Source organism: Muscardinus avellanarius (genome assembly GCF_963383645.1).
Source record: "Muscardinus avellanarius genome assembly, chromosome: 3".
NCBI lineage: Eukaryota > Metazoa > Chordata > Mammalia > Rodentia > Gliridae > Muscardinus > Muscardinus avellanarius.
In genome coordinates this window covers 159,550,955-159,576,884 of record NC_137788.1, presented here as the reverse complement: position 1 = coordinate 159,576,884, position 25,930 = coordinate 159,550,955, and the positions used below count along the sequence as shown (strand labels likewise).

At 50.3% G+C, this 25,930-nt stretch overlaps 1 protein-coding gene across 2 annotated transcripts in view; it reads left to right on the top strand.

Annotated features, from left to right (window-relative positions):
• Positions 1–8,124: 8,124 nt before the first annotated feature.
• The window catches only part of ADAMTS17 (ADAM metallopeptidase with thrombospondin type 1 motif 17), a gene marked incomplete at both ends in the record, with an annotated part of 311,118 nt that continues 293,312 nt past the window's right edge, over positions 8,125–25,930 (top strand). For both annotated transcript variants that reach the window (XM_080692601.1, XM_080692600.1), the window contains 3 exons: positions 8,125–8,203; positions 8,811–9,157; positions 21,712–21,877. In XM_080692601.1, coding sequence (XP_080548727.1) covers positions 8,125–8,203; positions 8,811–9,157; positions 21,712–21,877 — 592 coding nt within the window. The remainder of the gene's footprint in view (positions 8,204–8,810; positions 9,158–21,711; positions 21,878–25,930) is intronic.

Genomic DNA, 25,930 nt, shown 5'->3' with positions numbered 1-25,930 from the left:
GAGGTCCCGGGAGTGAGGACTTCAGCATCTGAATTTAGAGGGGACACAAATCATCCCAGAAAAGAAGAAAAAGATAAAAACAAAGCAAAAGAAAAACGTAATTTAAGACAACATGCTGTGCAGGAGGGGGAGATGAGACAACTTAAAAATCTGGCATTAATTTGAGAGACAGAAGAGAAGAGAACACATCTATTAAACGAGAATAAGATATTGTTAAAATGGAATACTTGAAGAATGAAAAGGGGTCTAGAAGGTTAAAAACATGGTGGTTGAATTGAAAACTCAATGGAAGGACTAGAAGATAAAGCTGAAGAAATTCCTTAGAAAGTAAATCCAAGAAACAGATGTGGAGAATTGGACAATACATACGCATGCATGCACGTTCATATATGTATATGCATTCTTTTTTTGTGGTACTGGGGTTCCTGGAAACCCTTCTACCTCTGGGCTACACTCCCAGACCTATTTTATATTTTTATTTGGAAACAGGGTCTCTTAAGCCATGGCGTCTGGCTCTGAACCTGCGCGATCCTCCTGTCTCTGCCTCCCAAGCGCGGGGATTACAAGTGTGCACCACCATGCCCAGCCTGTGTATGAATTCTTTGAGTTCAGAATCTTGAGCTAAATGGCACTCTACCTCCAACCTACATCCCCAGCCCTTTTTAGTTTTTATTTTGAAGCAGGGTCTTGTTTCGTGGGTTGCTGAGGGTCCCCCTATACTGCCGAGGCTGGCCTCGAATCCACAATCCTCCTGTCTCATTCGCACCACCCTGCCCAGCTACGAACTATTTTAAAAAATATATAAAAACCAAGTCAAAAAGCCCAATCGCCACATTTTAGGATTCCCACAAAAAGAATACAGAGAAAACAGAGGGAAAGATTCCCCAGGGAAAAATCCACAGTTTCACGATTGTCTTTCCAGTTAAGTTAAAAAGTGTCTCAGAGGACCACCAGGCCCACTCTGCTTGACAAACGAAAGGAGCTACAAAACCATGGTTATTAAAAGTACAGCCACAAGCAGAGGCAGCAAGGAAACCCGGATGGACCAGATTCCGGCACACGATGAGCCTTTCCTAGGAGGGAAGGAGCCCCCGGCTGATTTCATCTTGGGGGGAGCAGTGGGAGGAAGAACCTGCTGTCAGCAGCCTAATACCTGCTCTAAGCACAGGTCAGAATCTGCAGGACCCCAGCCACCGAGAGTTACCTCAGTTTAGGCAATCTAGAGATAGACCCATACACAGTCAACTGCTTATAAAAATAAAAGTCAAGGTGATGAGTCAAACCAGTGGAGAAAAATTTTTTTGCTTGTTTATATAAAAATTTGTCATTGGTGCCTAATAGTCATACAATATAGTGGGCTTCATTATTGGTTTTTTTTTTTTTTTTGAGGTTGCAAAAGCTGGATAACCATATGGGGAAAAATGAACCTCAACTATTACTCATGCCAGAGACAAAAATTAATTTGAAATGGATTATAGACCTAAATGCAAAAGCTAAAACAATAAAACATAGGAAATCTGTTTGAGACTTACTCATTGCTGGTGGGAATGAGAATCCGTAGGGCTACTTTGGAAGACGGTTTGGCAGTTTCTTACAAAATGAAACACGCTCTCACCACACGATCCAACAGCAGCGTTCCTTGGTTCTTGCCCAAAGGACTGGAAGCTTACAAAAAGCCGCGCAAGGACATTTATAACAGCGTTGTTCATAACTGCCAAACCGTGGAAGCCACCCAAATGGCCTCCAGGAGGCGAATGGATAAATAAACGGTGGGACGTCCAGATAATGGCTATTGTTCAGCTCTAAAAAGAAATCAGTTCTTCAAGCCACCAAAAGACACGGAGGATACGTCAGTGCATATTAGCAAGGAAAAGGAGCCAATCTGAAAAGGTTCTGTGCTGTTTGATTCCAATCGGAGGACATTCTGGAAACGGCAAAACTTTGGAGACAATATAAAGATCAGTGGTTGGCAGAATGTAGGAGCTGGAGGAGGACGTGCGTGAGCAGAGCACAGAGGGTCTTGGACAGTGCAGCCATTCACTAGGATGCTGCCATGGTAGCCACATGTCATTATATGTTTGTCAAAAACAATAGACAAACAGGATGTGTCATTCCAAGAACAAACCCAATGTTAACTGTGGACTTTGGTTGTCAGGCCTGCCAGCATGGCTCAAGAATGGTAACGAGTTTACTCTTGGGGTGTAGGAGGGTGATATCCGGGGAGGTTAGTGCATATGGAAGAAGGGGTAGGTAAGAATCTTTGTTGTCCTTTCTGCTCAACTTTGCTAGAAATTAGAAATTGTTCTAAAACAATAAAGTCGATTGAAGATGATATTGAACTACAAGAAAAAAAATTCAAGAACACTTCACAAGCTCAACAATATATTACTGGAGGATAGTTACTTAGGTAGAAGGAGTATAAAAAGGGAGGAAGAGAGGAATGTGGAAGCCAGGCAGCGGGTCCCTCTTGGTGGGGAGAGAGGTGACGATCCCAGGGAGGTCTGGGGGTGCCGTTTCTAATAGAACTGGTAACTCCTCTCTCTTAGCCTGGGTGACAGGTCCGTGGATATGCATTTTATTATTTTTAAAAATGTAGCCGGGCGCAGTGGTACATGCCTATAATCCCAGTATGTGAGAGGCTGAGGCAGGAAGATTGGAGGTTCAAGGCCAGCCTCAGCAACTTAGTGAGATGCTCAAACAACTTAGTGAGACCTGTTTCAAAATAAAGAGGGCTAGGGATATAGCTGGGAAGTAGAATGCCCTGGTTCAACCCTCAGTACCAAAAAGTAAAAAATGTACATATACCTTTTATTCACTCTTCTGAACATGTTATACATTTTGTACACACACGTGTGTGTGTGTGTGTGCGCGCGTGTGTGTGTAACAGATAGAGATGAATGGAGATAGAAGAAAAATAGCAGATCAAACTTAAGAATGAGAGACAGAAATGAGATTTAAAAGCCCTGCGAGCCCGCAGGTCTCCTGGCCAGAGATCTCAGGAGCCCCTCCCCCATCCCCATTGCCCTAGTGCCCTCTGTTCTCTGCCCTCCCCCATTTTCCCTTCCCTGGCTGTGTCTGTGTGTGCAGCTGGCCTGGCCTGTCCACCTGAAGCCCCTCCCCGTGGCCGCCTGGGTGATCCTTGCTTTGGGGGGCTGTGTTTTATCAATGATAAGATGTCTTGCACTGGAAGGGAGACCTCAGCCTCTCTGTGGAGGCAGGCACCAGCATGGCGTCCCCCAGCCTGGCCTTGCTGCACACAGTGGAGACCCCAGGAGCCCAGCCCAAGTCCTCACGCATAACACTGGGGGGAGCTGTGTGGAGAGGCATCGCTCCCCCTCTGCAGGATGCCTGGAGGGGAGGGCGCTGACCCCTGATCTGTGTAGACACTGCCTCTGGGGCCAGGGCACAAGGTCCAGGTGGAAGAATGGGAGGCCGTGCTGATGGCGGAGGCCAGGCAGGCCGCACACCTGGCCCAGGCCTGCAAGGAAGCGGCCTGAGCGGGGACGTGGTGTTGGAGCAGCTGTGGGAAGCCTGGTACCAGGTGCCCATGCCCGCCCATGCTTTGCCCAACTCCCAGTTCTCCTTGCCTCCTCAGGAGCAGAGGGGTCCCCTGGGGAGGCAGGGAGCCATGAAATCTGGCCCCGGGGGAAGAGAGAGACAAAGGGATAGATTTCCCCTTCTGGGACTCGGGAAGGGGAATTTGAGAACCACGGAACTTCGCCCTGAGATAGCCCAGGCGTGGTCTGGCCCTCTGCCAGGGCCTGTGGGAGCAGGGCTGCAGCCATTTCTACAGTCCATCTGTCTTCTCTGCGCCTCCTCCTTCCTCCACCTCCCTCGGGCACTGGGCTCTCGCCCAGGGTCTTAGTTGGACAGATTTGATTCCAGCAGACTCTAAGAGGTCAAGTCCATCTTTTTTTTTTTTTTTTTTTTGTGGTACTGGGGTTCCTGGAAGCCCTTCTACCTCCGGTATACACTCCCACGGGCTACACTCCCAGACTTTTTTTTAAACATTTTTATGTGGAAACAGAGTCTCTTAAGCCAGCGAGTCTGGCTCCGAACCAGCGCGATCCTCCTGTCTCCGCCTCCCAAGCGCGGGGATTACAAGCGTGCGCCACCACGCCCGGCTCAAGTCCATCTTTTGCTGTGCTCCTTTCTCCTTGACCTCTAGCTCTATTCAGTGACTGAGCTACTCCATCCGCACGGTCTACTCTCTTCTTGTCCATCACCTTCTACCCTTGAGATCGTGCTGCTCTGAGCTTTAACTGCATGAAAAATGTTGTGTCAAGATGTTGTCCCCTGATTTGCACCTTAAAATTAATGGTGTTTTTGACATGATTTCATTCAGTTGGCGTACTACAAACCGCCCCTATTTTAAGTGTACGATTTCCTAATACAATCTGACATATGTATGTATGCACCTTTGTTGTTGTTGTTTGTGTGTTGCATGGGATGGAACCCGGGGCATTCTACCTCTGAGCTACACCCCCAGCCCTATTTTTCATTCTTTCTTTTGAAATAGAGTCTTATTGAGTTGCAGAGGGACTCACTAAGTAGCTGAGGCTGTCCGCAAACCGATCCTCCTGTCTCAGCCTCCCCAATGCTGGGATTACAAGCGTGGGCCACCACGCCCGGCTTTGCACCTATGTTTTGTCATATAAAACTATCAGCATATGCAACATGGTGGCGCACGCCTGGAATCCCAGTATTTAGGAAGCTGAGGCAGGAGAATGACGGGTTGGAGGCAGACGCACCAACTAGTGAGACCCTGCTTCACAATAAAATGATAAGAGGCTGGAAGTGTATCTTCTAAGTAGAATGTCCCTGGATTCAATCCTTAGCAGGGAGGAGGAAGAGGAGGAGGAGGAGAAGGAGGAGGAGGAGGAGGAGGAGGAGGAGGAGGAGGAGGAGGAGGAGGGGAAGGGGAGGAGGAGAGAAGGAATCTGTAGCGATTTATAACTCCCCAATTTTTCTTTTGCCTATAATTCTTTCTCCACGTACTTCCCAGTACCTGCCTCTCCCCAGACCTCATTGACCTGTCAATACATTCCTCTGCACTCTCTAGAATACAATACAAATGGAATTATACACTATGTAGTTAGCTTTAAGTGTGGCTTCCTTCATTCAAAAATTAAATATAAATCAGTAAACTTGGGCCTTGGAAGAGGGAGGGAGCTGGTGTCTGCTCTTCACACCCATTCTGATTTAGGAAGCTAGGACTGATGTTGGGCGCCCCCTGCTGGAGGGGAAGGGGCATCTCCATGGCTGTCTAAGAGGCGATTTGGTTGCTAAGGACCCCAGGGCCTTTATAGTAGTCCTGCCTTATCTGTAATTTCACTTTCTGAGGTTTGTTACCCTGGCTCAGCTGTGGCCCAGAAATAGCAAAAAGAAAACTTCAAAAATAAACAATAAGTTTTAAATTACATTGACATTCTCTGAGGAAAATTTGTCCCAACCTGCTCTGTCTCACTGGGAAGATGAATTGTCTCTTAGTCCAGCGTATCCAGGCTGTATATTCTACCCACCCCTTAGTTATCTAGTAGCCATTTCACTTATCAGATTGGCTGTCATGCCATCCCAGTGCTTGTTCAAGTACATAAGGGATTTGGAGAGAAAATGAAAGCACACTCACATAACTTTCACTATATTGTTCTAATTATTTTATTATGAATTATTGTTGTGTATCTCTTACTGTGGCTAATTTATAAGTTAAACTTTATTACTTTTCTATGTGTGTCTGTATGTGTCCTATTTCTTTACATATGTATAAAAATAAACATGCAATAAGGTCTGATACTATCTCTAATTTCAGGCATCCAGTAGGGGTCTTGTAACATGTTTCCTAGGGATAACAGGAGACCTCTGTCGTCTCAAAGAGAAGATTGTGATGGAATAACTTCCTCTCTTCGCCTGGTTCTTCACCCTTCCTCCCCCAGCGTGTAATGATCTTTAGGGCTCCAGGCCTTCTTCCACCTATAAACAGACCGAATTTACATACAGGTCTTGGGACCTGGGCACACCAGTCACCAGCTAAAGAAAGCCTTGAAAGAAAGTCTATGGCCTGGGTGTCACTCTGAATCCTGTATAGCTGGACTTTAGGTTGAGCAGGTGAAATCAACCTTGCCTCCTGGCTGGCCAATTCGGAAGACACTCACACACTTTACCTCATTCTGTACCTCTGGATTTTCTTTTAAAAAGAGACATCTGAGCCAGGCATGATGGAGCACACTTGTAATCCCAGTACTTGGGAGGTTGAGACAGGAGGATCACAGGTTCACAGCCAGCCTCAGCTACTTAGCGAAGCCCAGTGCAACTTAGTGAGACCCTGTTTCAAAAAATAAATAAAATAGGGCTGGGGTGTAGCTTGGAGGAAGAATGCCCCTGGGTTCAATCCCCAGTGCACGCGCGCACACACACACACACACACAGGCTGTGTCAATTTATACCCCTACCCGAGGGCAGGCGAGTGCCCTTCCTATACTTGATACTTCCAAGCGCTGTAGTTTGAGTCAGTCTGGAGATGAAGCGGTATCTTGCATCTGTTTATTTTTCCTCTCCCTATAGAGGCGCTGGAGCATTTGAGCACCATCTGATGGCTGACGACTGCTTCCCGCGGACCCCACAGGCAGAAGCAATTGTCTGCTGAGACGGTGTGGCCCAAACTTTGTGGCTCTCATTGGCAGGCCCTCACACTAGTGCTTTTTGCCCAAAAGCTGACCAAAAAGCTCACCAGGACTTCTTGTGAAGCCAGAATGTGCTACTAGGCTTTCAGGGAGCTACTGGCCTGGAAATAGTCAAGAGGGAGAGCCCGAGCCCTGAGCCTGGCCGAGGGCTGGAGCCGGGCTCATGCTCGGAGCAGTGAGGTGCCGGGCAGTGCGTGGCAGCTCCTGGAGCCGGGGGTGGCCCCCAGTCCTTCTGTGGCAAGCCTCAGGACTCCCAAATCCTGTGAAGCAGGACGGTGCTCATCTCGCTTCCGGAAGCTTTCTGACCGTATATGACCGTGTGTCGACATTCAGATCTGAGTTGGGGAGGGGACTGTCACCAGGAATGGAGAAGTCATGGAAGAGAGGGGAAATCTGAGGCTGATATGGTGAATCATGCTTTGTTTTGTTAACTACTACAGGGCTAAAGGAATCACCTGTTTTTTTTTTTTTTAATTTTTTGCTTAAATTCAAGAAGCCAAAGGAATCACCTGCAGCAGTTCTACTCTGATGGGAAAATAATCCATTCCTTCTGTTGCTGAAGGACTTGGGTTCAAGTCTAGTCTTCGCTGCTTTGGTCTCCTGTTTCCTAACTTCCAAAGCCTGGCTCACTCTGTCCTGCCTCCCGGGGAGGCTTCTGCTCTTAGTTAGCTGTGAGCAACCCTGGGCAGGACGCCAGACCACAAATTCTAGCCTTTGTTCTAACAATAACTTGCTCCCTGAGCTGTCTCTGTGTCAGTTTCTCCGCCTGTGAGATGGTGTGATCGTGCCCATTTCCCTGGCCTCTGTGGAGGTAAAGACCACAGGAGTGTGAGGGGTTTTGATAAAAGCGGACAGAGGATATAGCCATCAGGTGCAAAATCAGGTATGCAGAAAACTGGCGGGGGTGGGGTAGAGGGAAAAGGGATGGTCTTTCTAACCACAAACAAAATTGGTTTTACTTCAGATGCACAGATATATTTTTTAAACTTTTTTGTGGAGCCGGTTGGCCAGGACGATTTCTGGCTATTCTGCTCCAGAAGGTGGGTGCCGGCTCAGAGATTAATGTGGACTAACTGCAAACCAGGCCCCGGTGCAGCCTCCTACAGGATCCTGCAACCCTGGTCGGCTCGCGCCTGCCACCTGGTGTCCCATCTCCGCTACTGCCCAGAAACCACGTGTAAGAAAGTGCTTACAACCTAACTACGTACTTCGGTTTCGTCCCGTCCTAACCAATAGGAAAGGAGGGGGCGGGGCAGAGAATGGCAAAAGACCAATCATATTCTGCTTTCCTAGGGGGAGGCGGGGCTTGGGATTTACCACGTTGGGTTTGTCCGCAGCGCTAATTACTTTTTCCAAAGGCTGCAGGGCTTCACTCCGGCCGCCGCCGTCGCCTCGCGCTCGCTCTCCGCCGCCACGGTCTCAGGGGCTGCTCGTCCCAAGTACCATGTGTGACGGCGCCCTGCTGCCTCCCCTCGTCCTGCCCTTGATGCTACTGCTGGTTTGGGGACTGGACCCGGGCACAGGTAGCGCCCCCTTTTCCATCTATCCATCTTCTCATCGCCTTCTTCCCTCTGCCCTCCCGAGGCATGCTGGCAGCCAGGGTGCAGCGGCGGACCGCTGACATCGCCTGGGGCGGAGAGCTGCAGCCCGGGCGGAGAGCTGCAGCCCGGGCGGAGAGCTGCATCCCGGGCGGAGAGCTGCAGCCCGGGCGGAGAGCTGCAACCCGGGCGGAGAGCTGCAGCCCGGGCGGAGAGCTCCATCCCGGGCGGAGAGCTGCAGCCCGGGCGGAGAGCTGCAACCCGGGCGGAGAGCTCCATCCCGGGCGGAGAGCTGCATCCCGGGCGGAGAGCTTTATCTAGGGCGGAGAGCTGCAGCCCGGGCGGATTGCTGCGCCCCGGGCGGAGAGCTGCAGCCCGGGTGGAGAGCTGCGCCCCCGGCGGCTCCTGGCAGGGCGCTCGGCGGGCTCTCGGGAAGCAGATCCCGAGACCTTCCCGGGGCCGGCGAGGGGAGGGAAGCGCCGGATCGCGGCCGCGCTGCGCTCTGCTGGCACGGGAGCGGGCGCTGGACCGGCGGCTGGAGGGTTGGCGGCCAGGCGCCCGCCGTGCTGATGCGTCTCCTCTCTCCCCGCAGCTGTCGGCGACGTGGAGGTGGTGCTCCCGCGGCGGGTGCGCCCAGAAGATGTGCACCTGCCGCCGCTGCCAGGCGCCCCCGGCCCCCGACGGCGTGTCCGCGCGCCCCCCATCGCCAGGCCCGGGGAGCGCGCCCTGCTGCTGCACCTGCCGGCCTTTGGGCGCGACCTGTACCTGCAGCTGCGCCGCGACCTGCGCTTCCTATCCCGCGGCTTCGAGGTGGAGGAGGCCGGCGCCGCCCATGGCCGCAGCGGACGCCCAGAGGAGCTTTGCTTCTACTCCGGCCGGGTGCTCGGCCACCCCGACTCCCTGGTCTCGCTCAGCGCCTGCGGTGCCGCCGGCGGCCTGGTACTGCCTGCGCCCCCTCCGGGTCTGCCTGTTTGGTTTGTTGGGATGCCCGGGGTGGTCCCGCGGAGGGCTGGGGTGGGACGCCTTGGCGGGATCATCCAGTGTCGAGAGGGGCTGGAGAGAAATTTCTACTTCTCCTCCCGCATCCCGCATCCCGCATCTCACCGGATCTTCCTGTTGACTGATGAGCCAGGGGGGTGGGAAGGGATGCTCTGACCCTGCGGTGTGCAGGGCCTGGCCTGGGCGGGCATCTCGCCCAGGGGCGTGCAAATGGAGCGCCCAGGCCCCCAGACCAAAAAGCACTTTTTGCTCAGGTGTAACAAGAACATTGGATTTTCACAGACATGTATGTGCGTGCAAACACGCGTGTCACGAGGAATACCTGTATATCAATCAGCTCTATTCCGAGATGGTGGAGGGGTAGCTCTTCATGGCCCGTCTGTTCGTTCTCGTCTTCTTTTATACACGGATAAGGAAGTTTGGAGGAGAACCCAGGCAGGCCATGGGTGCCCCTCCAGACGTGCCCACTCTTGTTGAAAGGGAAGAACCAGGAGAGGGAGGGGTGCCAGTGTTCTGTTTCCTTATACTATCATGGGGCATCTGTCCAGCACCCACCCCCAGTGAGGACTGCTGGGTGACTAGATGGGTGCTGTGACCCTACCCCTACCCCTGGAACTCCTCCTTCCCCCAACCCCAGCCCTGTAGTGTTTGAGGGACCTGTGGCAGGTGCTTTGCCGGGCAGGGGGAGTTCTTGGGTACTTCTGCTCAGTCTCAACTAACACTTAATAACTTGTTTACACTGGTGCCCAGCCAAAGACTTCTCAGCCTCTCCATGGTGCCCCCAAGGGGCGCACATGGCTGGCAGATGGGCTGCCCCACTTAGTCTGGTATCTGCTCAGTGTGCGAAATTGGCACAACCAATTCCTGGCGAGGTGGTGGTTGATATTCTCCAATGCCTGTCCTTCCCAGGCCTGAGCGACATGGCGCGTCCCATCTTCTATTGCACCAGCCTCTTGAGTACTCTCTGGCCTTTGCCCGCATGGTTGCTGGGAATTGGTAGCAAACCCAGAAAGCTTGGGGGTCCCCGTTTCTGTGTGTGAGACTTCTGTTTCTCTGTCTCTGTCTCTCTCTCCCTCTCTCTCTCTCCACTGTGGAAGGACTCTGGGTATAATTTCCTGGGATTAGCCTAGTTCTCTGAGGAATTTTCTTGAGTTCTGCTTTTAAGGTGCGATGTGCTTTTGCTGGACTGGGGGAAATGGGCAACTGTGGTAAAAAGGAACATGGTACAGTCCTCAGAGGGGTCCAGTAGGCAGTAATGGGGAGCAGGGGCCGAGAATGTGGACTGTGGCGAGGAGGCTTCAGTGGGAGCAAGAGAGGCTCGGGTCAAGGAGGCAGCATGTTCTCGGAGGGACTTGAAGGCCCACACCATTTTCCCTGTTTTTTGCCAAAGCCTTTCAAGGCTAGGTCACATTGCAGTGCTGTACACGGAAACATCTGAATCCCATTTGCTGCGGTTTAGTGAGTTTCTGTAGAGGTCAGAGTTTATACTTCTTGGTGTAAAGTTTCCAGCGAGGAGCTATCTGTGAAGGAGCTGGGGCTGAAAATCTGGCGAACATTGATTTAAAGTTCCTGCGGAGTGAAGGCTGAGCCTCCTCCCTCCCTCTCGAGCCAGCTTTTGAGGAAGGCTGCTCTTCCCTGCGGCGCCATGTGAGGGCGCTGTGCTGTAGCTAAAGGATCCCGGCCAAGGGGCTGAGCTCACAAGTGCGCCAGTGGCGGGCAGACCTCGGAGACGTTTTGAATTCCAGCTGAGCAGACACTGCTGTTGCTTCCTCTGTCCTACTCATTCTGTCTGTGTGAGCTGGACATTGGATACTTCTCTGCGAGTCCACATACACAGGGCGATAGGCAGGACGAAAAGGACTGTGGGTGGAATGACTTGGAGTGGCCCCCTCGGTGGCAGGGTGGTTCTGGAAAGCAAAACAAGAAGAAAAGGAGAGAGAGCGCCTGAGCGTGAGCCGCTGGGCGCAGGGACTTAGGCAGAGCAAGTGTGCGCCATGCCTGGTTTGATTCTCCATCTATGCGGGTGGGCACGTTGTGTCTGTCCCTCTTGACCTTGACGATGCCCTGTGAAGTGGAGCCGGGCTGGGCATGTGTCCCTGTCAGGGAGGAGATGGCGGCAAGTCAGAGGACTTTCAGCGGTTGAAGCTGTGGACATTTCGCAAACCTCCCAGCTTCTGAAGAACTGTGTAGACCAGGAGTTGATAAACCTTTTTTTTCTGGAAAAGCCCAGAGAGTAAATTTGTGTGGGGTGTGTGTGTGTGTGTGTGTGTGTGTGTGTGTGTGTTATAGGGGTTTGAACCCAGGGGCAGGGGCATTCTGCCTCTGAGCTACATTCCCAGACTGATTTTAGTTTTTATTTTGGAAACAGGGTCTCAGTAGGTTGTGGAGGGCCTAAGTTGCCCAGGATGGCTGTGAATCCGCACTCCTCCCGTCTCAGCCTCCCAAGTACTGGATGACAAGCCAGCGCCAACATGCCCTAAAATATTTTAGGCTTTGTGGATCATATAGTCTCTGCCGCAGCCTCTCAACGCTGTCCTTTTACTGTGAAAGCAGCCTTGGAGGGTACATAAACAAACGGATATGTGCAGGGGGGACACAGGCTGTGTTCAGCATCGTATGGAATCCGGGCTGTTTGTGCCCACAGATGTGGGATGTCTGTTTAATGGAGGTGCATTATCAGTATAAATAATTACTTAATTGTTTATGGGCATAAAGAATAAATCACACGTTCTCTTCTGCCACCCCCCTTGATGGCGGGCAAAGGCACAGGCCTATCGTGTCCCCCCCCCCTTCTTATCTTGGAAAGCTGTGCCAGCTGCAGATTTGGGGCCTTCAAAGACCTCAGGCTCAAGGATTGTTTTCTGTTTACACTTCTTCATTTTTATTTATATTTCAGGGCCTCTTCAGACATAGCGTAGGCTTTTGGAAGAGTTCCTATAACTATATAATGTTGAAGCAATGAACTTCAGGCCTGAGGCAAGAAGGTGTCTGCCTTCCCAATGGATTGTTATGAATTTGGATCAGCTGCCCCCCTACTGCCCCTCTGATTAGCCCCAGATCATGTAAGGCCCATGGAACTGGAACCAAGTTCAACTTTGCGGGTGGAGAGGGCACCACAGAGATGGCACTTCAGAAACACAGATGGACCAGGACGTCCGTCTCTGAGAAGGCGCCTGTGCATCTCGTCTGAAACGATCATAGAGAAGTTGTAGGCAAAGTGAAGAGGGAGGAGAGGAGGCTGCAAGCCCTGCCACTGTGCTGGGTTTGCTGAGCAGCGGCCATTCTCCCTTCACCAATACCTGCAAGCTCTGGAAAGCCACCCACTGAGGCCTGTCCTCCTTGGCTGAGGCCATGGCTGCGCTGTGTTGGGACCAGACAGAGCACCGGGGAGCTCTGAGCTGCAGGTTATTAGGAAGCCAGGGCCACCGCAGAAGGTCAGAGAGAAGGGCGGGGACCTCCAGCCATGCCTTCTCTGGAGCCACGGCTACTCGCTGTAGGACTCTTTATCGGAGTCTCTGTGGTCCTGACTGGTCCCGGAGTTGGCTTGGTGACCCAGCCCATCCCCAACTCCGGCTGGCCAGTCCAGCTGGAGACTGCCAGGCCATGCCTGTGGCATGTCATTGGTGGCATTCCTTATGTTCTCGTATCTGTTCAGTTGGGGACTTTTAGAGAATGTACCTCTCTCCTATAAAGGAGGAGGCGGAACTCAGACTGGAATAGGTGGAGGCTGTCAGGTGGTGAGTCTGAAGTCAGCTGAGGTTAGAAGGGGTGGAGAGCCTCACCACCCGGTGAGGAAGAGGAGTTGCTGCCCTGTGGCTGTAACAGGACACAAGAAGGACAAAAGATAGTTTGAAGTTGGCGGCATGGAGGAATTGAGGAGAACTCCGATGAGAAAACCACGCAGCCAGCCTGGTGCTGGGTTCTCTTCGTCCTCTTTTTTTTTACTCCCACCATTTCTTTTTTAATTTTGTGCTGGGGATTGAACCCAGGGGCTTTCTATCTCCAAGCAAAACTGCCATTCCTTTTTATTTTAGTTTTTATTTTTGAAACAGGTTCTTGCTAAGTTGCTGGCGGTCTCGCTAAGTTGCTGAGTCTAGACTCAAACCTAAGATCCTCCTGCCTCAGCCTCCCCAAAGCCGAGGCCCCAGACATGTGTCACCACGCCCGCTGCCTTGGCCCTCGCCCAGTGTTACTGCTCAGGGGCTTCCTCTACCCGTGGCTCTTCAGAGCTGGGCGACACCTCTTGGGATGCCAGGCTCCAGCTTCTTTCTGCACCACGGCCTGCAGGACACTCACATCCCATCTTCCCACTTTTACTTCTATTTACTTAGCACCAATTGCAAAGGAAGTCATCTTGGGCTGAAGTCATCTCAGCTGGGCTGCATTTTTTATGTGTGTGGTACTGGGGATAGACCCCAGAGTCATTCTACCTATGAATGACACCCTCAGACTGTGTGTGTGTGTGTGTGTGTGTGTGTGTGTGTGTGTGTGTGTAGGACTGGGGGTAAAATTTAGGGGAATTATACCTACAAGCTATACCTCCCCATTTGGTTTTATTTTTATTTTGAAACAGGGTCTTTCAAGGTTGATGAGAGTCTCACTGCTTGCTGAGGCTGTCCTCGAACCTGTGACCCTCCTGTCTCAGCTGCTCATGTTCCAATATTACATGCGTGTGCCACTATGCCCAGTTTGGATTGCACTCTTCTCCTCCTCCTCCTCCTCTTCCTCCTCCTCCTCCTTCTCCTCCTCCTCCTCCTCCTTCCCCTCCCCCTCCTCCCTCCTCCTCCTTTGCAGTACTGGGGATGGGACCTGAGGGTATTCTACCTTCGAGCTACACTCCTAGTCCTATTTTTTATTCTTGATTTTGAAACAGGGTCTCACTGAGTTGCAAAGGGCCTCACTAAGTACCTGAGGATGTCCTCAAACCGTGGTCCTCCTGTCTCCACCTGTCATCCACCCGCACAAATGCGGGGATGACAAGTGTGCGTACCATGCCCGGGTGACTGTATTCTTGAAGTGTTATTTCCTGAACCGCTGTGGCTGCTGACCTTGGATATGTGCACTGGGAGACGCTTTTGTAGCCTGTGGGTCTGAGGGAACCACAGTCACTGGTTAACCTTTCCCCGTGCATGCTTCTATGCCCGGGCACACAGATGCCAGTCACACGCTGGCTCCTTAGGGAATGAAACTGCGTGGCCATGCGGGGCTGGGGCTTTGAGTGAGACTTGTCTTATGCCTTCCTGCCTGCAGCCCTATGAGGGATAAATGACATCAGCCTTGCACGGCTCTTGATGGAACAGAATAAGCGAAAGCGTGTGTGTGTGAAGTCGTCTAGTGAGAGCTTGGCATGTTAAGACATTAGCACTGGGGGTGGTGGCACAGCCTGTAATCCCAGTACTTGGGAAGCTGAGATGGGAGGATTGAAGATTCTAGGCCAGCCTCAGCAACTTATCAAGACCCTGTGTCAACATTTTTAAAAAAGCCAGGCTTGGTGGTGCATCCTTATAATCCCAGTACTTGGGAGGCTGAGACAGGAGGATCACAGGTTTGTGGCCAGCCTCAGCTACTTAGTGAGGCCCTCTGCAACTTAGTGAGACTCTGTTTCCAAATAAAGAATAAAAAATAGGGCTGGGTGTAGCTCAGAGGTAGAATACCCCTGGGTTCAATCTCCAGATGCCACACACACACACACACACACACACACACACACACACACACAAAGCTGGGGGGAAGCTTGGAGATAAAATGGCCCTGGGTTCAATTCCTAGTGTTAACCCCCCCCCCCAGAACCTAAAACCAAAAAACATAACAACAACAAAAACCAGTTTGTGTTTTAATCCCTGTGGGCTGTCCCCAGACTTTCCCAGCTTTAAGTGAGTCAATTAGTCAATGCTGTTGATTGAGTGGACAGATAATTATCATGCACCTGCCACCTGCCACGTGCACAACACTCGGGCAGGCTCCCGGCAGGGCTGGGGAAGCACAGGCTGGCCTGTGTGGGAGGTGGTCCAGATGTGCATGGAGACAGGTGTGCAGGAGCCTGCAGGGCGGGTGAGCGGTAGAGCCGGAGGAGCCGCTGGAGAAGGACGAGTCGGGGCCGGGCAGGATGCAACCTCTGGAGAGGGCGTTTGGAGCTGGAGGGGGTGGGCCTTGGGTTCTAGGAGGACGGAGGGGTGACCAAGCTTCCAGGTGGTCCCAGGATAAAGGACCTATGAGTTGGCTGCAGGATAGGGGTGCGGTGGTTGTTTAAGGAGAGGGTGAGAGGTCGGCCAAGTGGGCAGCTGTGTGGGTCAGATGGGGTGGGGCCCTGGGCGCCAGCCCGGGGCCTCTGGAACTCGTCCTAAAGCAGCGCTTCTTAATCTTGAGCCAGTCCCCTGCATGCCTGATAAACTCATCTCTGAGCTGCATCTCCAGGTGTTTGATGCAGCAAGGCTGGGTGGGCCTGGGAACTTGCATTTCCAGTTGGCTACAGGTGCTGCTGCTGCTGGCCTGGAGCTGTGCTCTGAGGACAGCTGGCCTGCAGGGGTGCAGGACATCGCCAGCGTTGTTTGGGGAGTCGTGAAAGCAGGGTGGGGAGGACGGGAAGAGGGAGAGAGGAAGCATTCAGGAACACAGAGTTCCTCCTTGGCTGGCAGAGGCGAAGATGGGAAGCAAGGGCAGGCACATGCAAGAGACTTCATGGTGGGAGGGGGCAGGTAGAGAGCAGAAAGGGGAGACTTCATGGTGGGAGGGGGCAGGTAGAGAGCAGAAAGGGGAGACTTCATGGTAGGAGGGGGCAGGTAGAGAGCAGAAAGGGGAGACTTCATGGTGGGAGGGGGCAGGTAGAGAGCAGAAAGGGGAGACTTCATGTTGGGAGGGGGCAGTCCTTGGCAGCTGGCTGACTGTAGAGAGCAGAAAGGGGGAGATGTCGCAGCGAGGGGCCCACATCCCCAAGGGGAGGCTGGGCTGGACAGAAGGCCAGGCCTCTGCATTCAGGCATCTCTCATTTGTAGAGGCAACTGCTAGCCTGAGCAGACCAAGAGATGGAGTTTCCGGGGAGGGCAGGTTGGGAGGCCTCTCGTGGCTGTGTGTGTGTGGGGGGCATGATGCCTCTCCCCATTCCCCATCCAAACACACACACAGAGGCCCAGCAGAGCACAGAGCGCAGAGGCAGATCTGCAGCCCTGGGTCTCCTTTTTCTCCTTGGAAGCTGGCTTTCTCCTGACCTCACCACCCCACTGGCTCCATCCTCTCCCAGCCCGTCCCCATCTTGATGGGGACCATCTTGAGAAGGTGATCTCAGGCTGAGGAGCTGCAGCCTCCCAGAACAGGGCTGGGAGGGTTCCCTGGGCACTGAAAATCCAGTGGGGCTTTCTAGGAAGGCGGGTTCCACAGAGTCCTGGGGCTTCATCCCCGGTATAGGGGCATCCTTCATTTCCAGAGTGTCTGTGGGCCAGGTTTTCTTCCCAGTATCTGAGGCATCCTTTCTGTGTAAGTGGAGAGGCTGCGCTCAGGGAGGAGGTGGCGAGAGCTTACGTCTTTCAAGTGTTTTCCATGTGGCAGTGGGAGCTGGCGGTGCCCGGGAGATGGGTTGGGGTTAACAGAGCTCTCTTAAGGTGGCCCAGGAGCCCTTCACAGCAGAGACTCAACAAAGAGCTGGAAGGTGCCGGCTCAGAACCATTAAGATTCCAGGTTATACCTGATCCCTTTTATTTGACTTGCGTCTTTCATGGGGGATAGATACCCTGTCTCGCCCAGTGTAAGATTTCTCTGCTAAGAGCATCATTTCACCAGGGATTATTATTTCATTTAAAACCACGTGGCCTTAGGGCTGCTGGCTCTGTCTCCCGTGGGCATCTATTCCTTGCTGGCTTTCTGTCTTCGCAGCTCATATTTGCAGCCTCTTGCACTGAGTGCAGTCAGCCCCAGCCTGATTGCTGGCTTTTCTTTGGTGCTGCCACTAGACCAACGGAGGAGGAGCATTGTATGCATCTCCCTTCTCAGCATAGCCGGTGACAGGATGATGAACATGTCTCCCAGCAGCCCTACACTGCAGCGTGTGTGGTACAGGGGATTGAACCCAGAGCTGTCTACCTCCGAGCTACATCCCCAGCCCACTTTACTTTTTTTTTTTTAAACTTGAAACAGGGCCTTGCTGGCTTTGAATCTACAATCCTCCTCTTTCAGCCTCCCAAGTACTGGGATTACGGGCCTGCCAGGCTCTACTCAGCTTTGGGGATATGGGATAGCACCTGCTTGGAAGTGAGCAGAGCCCCCCAGGCCAGGACGTAATCCAGTTGCTTTAGGACAGTGGAGTCACGGCAGTGCTGGCCAGCTCCAGCACCTGGTTAAAAACCAAGATAATGCTTCTTGTATCTGGCTGTCCTTTGAAAGCTCTTGGCAAGGGCATGGTGACATACGCTTGTAATCCCAGCATTTGGGAGGCTGAGATGGGAGGATCACGGTTCACAACCAGCCTCAGCTACTACTTAGTGAGGCCTTTGCAACTCAGTGAAACCCTGTTTCCAAATAAAGAATAAAATGTAGGGTGGGGGTATAGCTTGGTACCACAAAAACAAACAAATAAAAACAAAAACACCAGTGTGTGGGTTCTGATGCAGCTGGCCTGGGTGGGGCCTGGGCCCCCAAGGGACCAGTATCCCCTGGGATGAGAACCTCCAAGCTAGGGCACTGCAGGCAGCCTATGCCAGTGAAGTCTAGCCTAGTCACAGAAATGGTGAGATGGCAGATGTTGGAAAAAATGAGAAGGAATCATTCTGATCCTACTTCAGAAAACTGTTAGCTGTGCTCCTACACGTTGCGGGGGGGGGCTATAGGGAAGGGGGTTGGTTGCAGGAAGGGAGGTGTGGGAGAGATGAGAGGGCTGGCAGGTACCGTGGGACAAGATCGTGTGTGGGAGGGGGATACAAGTGGTGCTCCAGAGTTTTCATTGGGCACATAGTAAGTTGGATATTTATGGGACAAGTGACAATTTTCAATGTTTGGTCATTAGTAATGAGCAGACGAGGTGTAAAGATGTTGGAGGGAGCCCAGACTTAGGGGAGCGATGGGGCGATGGGTCACCCCATGCTGGCCCCCTAGGGTGAGAGCTTTGCACAGCTCTTCTCTCCTGGGGGCTAGTCCTGGCCATAGCTCTGCTTGCAGGTCAAGTCCCAAGAGGACAAAGTTGGCCAGGTAGACTACAGCCCAGGTAGCCAATTCTAACCAGCGATACCATTTCCTTGCCTGAATGGATGGCAACCAGCATGTGAAACCCTCCAGAAAAAGCATTCTAAAAGAGAAGCCTCTTCTAAGGAGTTAGATTATGCTATGTGTAGGATTGCTTAACAAAGTGAGATCTCCCTGTCTCTAAAATAACCACGCATGCCGTTAGAGCTAAGTGCCAGCTGGTTTTTGCATGGGACTTGTAGGGGCAAAACACTAGGCTGAACGGAAGATAACTGGCTTTGAAAGTTCGAAACCCAGGAGGGTGGCTGGTGTTGACCTCCCCCAGCCAGGCAGAGAGCTTCCAGAAGAGACCAGTCTCTTACAAGCACGTAAGTGACTACGAGGTAGACTAGTGCATCCTCCAGAGACACAGGGCTCCATCCCACGCATAAGCCCACTTTATCGACCCTAGAAGGTTCGGCCAATGCTTCCTGAGTGTTCTGCATTTTCAATCTTTATGCACAGCTGTGACGGAGGTCTGCAGGTCCCACCACAGGCCTCTCTCTGCCTCCACTTCTCCAACCTCTCCAAAGTATCCCAGCAAAAAAGCTCAACTTTTCACTTCAAAGGAGAGGGAAGGAAGCCCGGCTCTCCTACGCATCACGCGGTGCCATTTAGAGACAGTTTTATTTGGGCAGTAAAATCTGTGAGTTGTTCTTGGCAAAAGTTCTAATGAAGCGGAAACCTTGAAATCCACTTAGAGCAGTATGCGTGGTCGCACCCGGTATCTTGGGGACCAAAGGTTGGAGGCGACCTTTTAAGCTGATCTATTTACTTTCCAAGGGGCTCTTGGTGATGGTGTACCGTTTTAGAATGGCGAGGCAGGCAGTCCACCTCACCTGGCTGGAGGAATTCTAGTGCCTCTCAAAGCATGGTTCCTACTTCAGCAACACGAATCATCTGCAGACTTGGTAGAAATGCACGTCATTGATTCCCACCAGAGACTTCCTGGTGATTTTGCTACATGCCAGGGTTTGAGAATCATTGGCTGAGCATGTCATGGCTTTTAAAAACAAATGATGGAAAAGAAGAAAAAAGATGTCCATGACCCCCTAAGACTGATCGGCCCACTCTCCTGAGTCCATCTAGCCAAGAGTAGGGGTGTCGCCTAGGACAGGGCACATTGCACAGACCAGTGTACAAACCAGGTGCTCCTGGAAAGTTTGCTTTGCTTTGTGGATTCCACAGAAGAAGGGGAGCTTGCAGCAGGTGTCAGGACTGGGCGGGCAAATTGTTTAAATGCCATCAGTATTCATTGCAACGGAGGGCCAAGTTTTCTGCACCGTATTTTTTCTTAGAATTAATATTCACTCTGCCGGGCGTGGTGGCACACGCTTGTCATCCCCGCGCTTGGGAGGCAGAGACAGGAGGATCGCGCAGGTTCGGAGCCAGCCTTACGCGCTGGCTTAGGAGACCCTGTGTCCAAATAAAAATGTAAAAATAGGTCTGGGAGTGTAGCCCGGAGGTGGAAGGGCTTCCAGGAACCCCAGTACCACCAAAAAACCACAAAAAACCCCAGAATTAATATTCACTCTGTTAAAGTGACAAATTGAGAATCCTAAGCTGAGCGTAGTGGCACCTTCCTGTAATCTCTGTACTTAGGAGGCTGAGACAAAAGGATCGCAGCTTTGAGACCAGCCCCAGCAATGTAGTAAGAGTCTTAGCAACCGAGAGAAAACTTGTTTCAAAATAAAAAATATAATAGCGATTCTAAAAAAAAATTATCTTAATTTTAAAATTTACAAGTCTAGCAAGTCTTTGCAATCACTTTTAAAGGGTTCTTTGAAATATATTTGACCTCATTTACAAATTTGGCAATTTACCACTTTTTTATTTTTTATTGCTTTTGTAGGTCTGGGGACGGAACCCAGGAGCATTCGACTTCCGAGCTACATCCCCTGCCTTATTTTTTTATTCTTTATTTTGAAACAGGGTTTTACTAAGTTGCAGAGGGCCTCACTAAGTAGCTGAGGCTGGCCACGAACTGCGATCCTCCCGTTTCAGCCTCCCGGATGCTAGGTGGCGTGGGCCCCCACGGCAATTTACAACTTTTAAATAATTAAAAAGTTTTGAGAGCTGGGAGTGGTGGCACACGCTTGTAATCCCTGTGCTTGGGAGGCAGAGACTGGAGGATTGCGCAGGTTCAAAGCCAGCCGCACTGGCGTGAGAGACCCTGTTTCCAAATAAAAACGTATAAAATAGATCTGGGAGTGTAGCCCAGAGGTAGAAGGGTTTCCAGGAACCCCAGTACCACCAAAAAAAAAAAAAAAAAAAAGTTTTAAGAAATTAAAGATATTTTTTCTTTCTTTCTTTCTTTCTCTCTCTTCCCTCCTTTCTTTCTTTCTTTCTTTCTTTCTTTCTTTCTTTCTTTCCTTCTTTCTTTCTTTCTTTCTTTCTTCTTTCCTGGGGATTGAACTGGGGCATGCTACCTCTGAGCCACACTCCCAGACCTATTTTATTTTGAAACATCTTGCTAAATTGTTGAGGTTGGCTTCAAACTGGCTATTCTCCTGTCTCAGCCTCCCAAGTACTAGTATTACAGGCATGCACCATCACACCTGGGTTAGTTTTGAGTTCTTAGGCATCTGATTTAAAAAAAAAAGATTCACAAGTACTTAGGCATTTTTTATAGACCTAATAACTTTATCTTATAAACACGGGAAGGTCTTAAGGTCTTTTACATGTTCTAATACTGCTTATAAACGTAACAAGACTTAATCACAAGTCTAAGTCAACAGTACACTAAGTTAGAATCACAAATTGAATCCATTAGTTTATTCTGATGTTCTCTTAATTATTACAAGTTCTGAGGAAAAAATGTGCAGATTCCCATCACAAAACAATTGACACTATAAATTTGGCCAACTTTGTTGTTTCTGTATTTAAGTCTAAGAATGCCCAGGGGCGGGCATTCCCCACTGGGGATATAACTTGTATTTCTAACAATTTGAGGTTGTCTCCCCAAATAGACTCATAGTAGAATGGCTTTAAACATTCATTTTTCTTAATCTGAAGGTTTTGAAAGTTGATAATAAACAAAACCATCTTCTCTAAAAAAGGTGACTTGGAAAATGAGTGTTTGTACCCCCCCTTACTCCAGCTCCCCAACCCTCACCCCAAACACAACCATCCAGTGGGATGTTTTTAAGTAGAGGCTCACTCTAGGGCTCAGGTAAATCTTAGAAATTAAAAAAAAATAAAAAGCCCAGACATGGAAAACCAGGCCAGGCTGCTGGTGCCTCCATGCGCGCACAGGCACGTGACCTGTTTTTCTCTCTTTCTGGCAGGTTGGCCTCATCCAGCTGGGGCAGGAGCAGGTGCTAATCCAGCCCCTCAACAATTCTGGGGGTCCGTTCAGCGGACGCGAGCATCTGATCAGGCGCAAATGGCCCCCGACGCCCAGCCCGCCCGCGGAGGCCCAGGGACCCAGGCGATTCTGCAAGGTGCTGACAGGTGAGTCCCCGCGACAGCGTGGCGGACACGGCACACGCGCAGCTGGCATCCTCGGTGTGTCCCCAGATGTGCCATAATCACGGGTGAGAACTTGCCTTCCCCCTACAGCCACGTGTCACTTAATAAAGGCTAGAGGGCACGTTCTGGTTCTGAGTCACTGGGCGGGCTCGGTCCACACTGCGCACGCGCGCTGAGATGGCTGGGCGTCACTAGGCGATATACTCTCCAGGAACAGTGCTGTGTACGTGTCTGTCTTTGGCTGCAGATTTCTTATGCAGTGCTATGTGTTACCCTGAGGCTACTTCCCTTTTTTCTGTGTGTTTGTTTTCTATTTTATGTGTAGCAGCCCTTTGTTTTTTGGGGTGTGTGTGTGTGTGTGTGTGTGTGTGTGTTTTGCAGTACTGGGATGGAACCCAGGCGCATTGTACCTCTGAGTTATACCCCAGCCCTATTTTTTAGTTTGTTTGTTTGTTTGTTTATTTATTTATTTATTTATTTATTTATTTATGATACTGGAGATGGAACCCAGGGGCATTGTACCTCCAACCTACACCCCCAGCCCTATTTTTTTTTTTGTCTTTTTATTTATTTTTATTTATTTATTTGGGCCTGGGGATGGAACCCAGGGGCATTCGATCTCCAAGCTACACCCCCTGCCCTATTTTTTATTCTTTATTTCGAAACAGGGTCTCACTAAATTGCAGAGGGCCTCATTAAGTATCTGAGGCTGTCCGCGACCGCTATCCTCCGGTCTCAGAATGCTGGGATTACAAGCATGGGCCACCAGCCCGGCTCTTGTAGCAGCTCTTTTGAAAAAGTTGATCTTTTTCTGCAAGGAACCCAGGATCTCTTTCGTGCATCGCCTTAATTTTATATATCGGGAGCAAGTCGAGACCTGAAAAATCTCTATTTCCTTGTTATTGAGCTGCGGGTTAGTGCAGAACACCCTCGTCCTGTGGCCCTGGTTAGAACTCACTCGTTTCTGGAATACAGTGTCCTCAGCCCTGGCTCACTAAGTAGCATTGGGGGGCATGTATGAAGCAGTGGTTCTTACGTCGATCCTCTGTAAACAACTGTTAGGCACTCTTAAGGCTTGGCATAAGTCTTGGCGTGCTTTTGCAGTGGACCTGAGCTTGTGACTCAGAGGCAGAGGGATTTCACTGCAGCCAGGGTTCTCAGCCCTGCTGTATGTCCCCGCCCCTGTGGAATGACAGCCACTTGTTCCTGGTCTCCCCCTTCAGCCCCTTGAATAGGCGTGGGGAACAGTGTGGGCTCCTGGCAAGGTAGAAGTTCCCCAGAGGATTCTAATGTTTGGAGGCTGTTGAAACCCACCAGGCAAAGCCAACCATGGTGGTGCACACCTAGAATCTCAGTGCTTGGGAGGCTGAGTCAGGATGATCGCAGGTTCAAGGCCAGCCTCAGCAACTTAGTGAGACCCTGCTTCCAAATAAAAGAATAAAAAGGGTGGGTGGTGTAGCTTAGAGGTACAGTGCTCCTGGGTTCAATCCTCAGGGCCATACATATGTAGATGTATGTGTGTATATATATGAAAATAAAGAAGCATAAACATATATAAAAATAAAGAAAATGAAAAAGAAGGAAGAAAGAAGGAAAAGCAGGAGTAATAGTGCCTGTGGGCCACGGAAGTGGATTTTATCTGGTTAGAACTTTCAAATAGGGTCGCACGATGAAACCAAGAGAAAATAAATCCAATTTATCCCCTCTTCCTCCAGTCAAGCCAGTTCTCATCAACCCCCCGTCCATAGTCAGAAACCCAGCGTGCTTTTGCGGGTGAGATCATGGAATGCTTGTCTAATGACCGCGTCCATCCTCTCTAGGGGAGGGACATCAGGAGTTGCTGACAAAATGACAAATAGTGTGTGTGTCTGCAGTTTTGCACCTCGGCGTGGTCTTTGAGGCGCGTTTCTGGTGGGGAGGGGTGGGTCCTAGAGGAACCAAGAGCCGCCGTGCAAGCCTAGAGACAGACACTTCTGAATTTGCTTCAAAAGCAACCTTTCCCTTCCCAAATCTCACATCCGCTTGTTCTGAGGTGCCGGGAGCCCTGTGTGTAATTAAGGCTCTGTCGTCAATAGTAACATAGACACCGAGGAGAAGTTTGTATGTTGCGTCTGGCCTTTTCTGCTGTGTGTGAAATAGTAAACCTCGTTGCCATACTGAGAAAGACACTGGGCCTTTTAATGGACTCAGCTAATGAGCGGTCAGTCGCTATCTAGTGTGGATTAACTTTCAGAGGTTGAGTTTATATTCTTAAAGGTTCCTTGAAAGATTAATGAGATTAGTCCAAGATTTCCCATGGGAACATGTTCTCTGGCTGAACACCTTCGGGTCTGGTTTCACTGTGACCTGTTACTGACCTTGTATCACCCTGACCTTGGACCTGGTCGCTGGCAGCTCTTCTTCCTCCATACTGGATTGATTTACCTCCAAGGTGAAATTAGGTAAGCTGTCACTTTGTCTAGTGTCTTCTGTCTGGGCAGGGCTGGGGGCTAGGAGGAACCACACCCAAAGATTACCTGGAAGGAACTCTTCCTTCTCCTGGTCACTGCTGAGCTTGCATTTCTAGAAGACTTTAGTCGGGTTCTTGGTAGAACAGGCTGATCCTTGTTTCTTTTTAGCTCCTTATTTTTAGAAATTTATAAACTGATTCATAAAATAAAACTCCAGGTTGGAACTTGGCATGAAAATGTAGATTTTGTTCAGTGCTCTACCACTGAATTATACCTCCAGCCCTTTTAATTTATTTTTTTGTGGTACTGGAGATGGAACCCAGGGGCATTCTACCTCTGAGCTACACTCCAACCCTATTTTTTATTCTTTATTTTGAAACGAGGTCTCACTGAGTTGCAAAGGGCCTAAGTAGCTGAGGGTGTCCCTTTCTTTCTTTCTTTCTTTCTTTCTTTCTTTCTTTCTTTCTTTCTTTCTTTCTTTCTTCCAATTAGCTTTTCCTTATTTCCTCTCTTCTCTTACTGGTAGGGGAGTTCCACAACCTATTTTATTATTATTACCTTTAAACACACACACACTCACACACACACCACACACACACACACACACACACACACACACACCCCTACACACATATATTTGTCTTAAGGAAGACTAAAGGCATCCCGGAGCTCTCAAATACAAGCTCTCTCAAAAACACTGATCTCTTACCAGGCATGGTGGCGCATGCTTGTAATCCCCGTGCTTGGGAGGCGGAGACAGGAGGATCATGTAGGTTTGAAGCCAGCCTCGCTGGCTTAAGAGACCCTGTTTCCAAATAAAAAAAGTACAAAAATAGGTCTGGGAGTATAGCCCGGAAGTAGAAGGGTTTCCAGGAACCCCAGTACCACCAAAAACAAACAAACAAAAAAAATCCCAAAACACTGATCTCTTAAGCACCTCCAAATGGTTTATTTTCCACGTTATTTTCATCTATCAACGCATTTATGTTTGTTTTTGTCTCTTCAATTAGTTGTCATTTTTTAGTTAGAATTATTTAAACTTACTTATGTTATTTACCAACTTCTCTGTTTAATTTGGTTTCTTGCAGCCTGCTTCTCTGGGTTGACTTCTGTCCGCAGGAAAACATTTTAATGAGGGTTTCTGAGTAAATTATTATCTTTGCTTTGTCCACACTATTTATGTTACTCTTGCTCTTCACGATGGTTTAACTGGATTCCAGGTTATATATTATCCGTGTTCTGGCATTATTCTATGTTCTGATTTCTGGTTTTACAAGAGGTCTTCTGTTCCATTTGAGTGTAGATTCTGAGTAAATCTTTTCTCTCTGTGGGTTTTAAGAGGCATTGTGTTGACGTTCTAAGGTCTCTCGCTGGCAGATTCCCCACGTTTATCCTCTTTGGCTCTCCTGATTTTAGATGTGAGGATTCGTGGTTTTGCCGGCTCTGAGAACTCCTGGGCCTCCACCTCGCTGAGCGCGGCCCCCGCTACCCACTTCCTGCCTTCCTGGGACCCTACTCTGTCCCTGTGGCCCTGACTGTCTGTTCCTTCCTGGTTTGTCACTTTTCATGTTCAGGTCTCCTGATC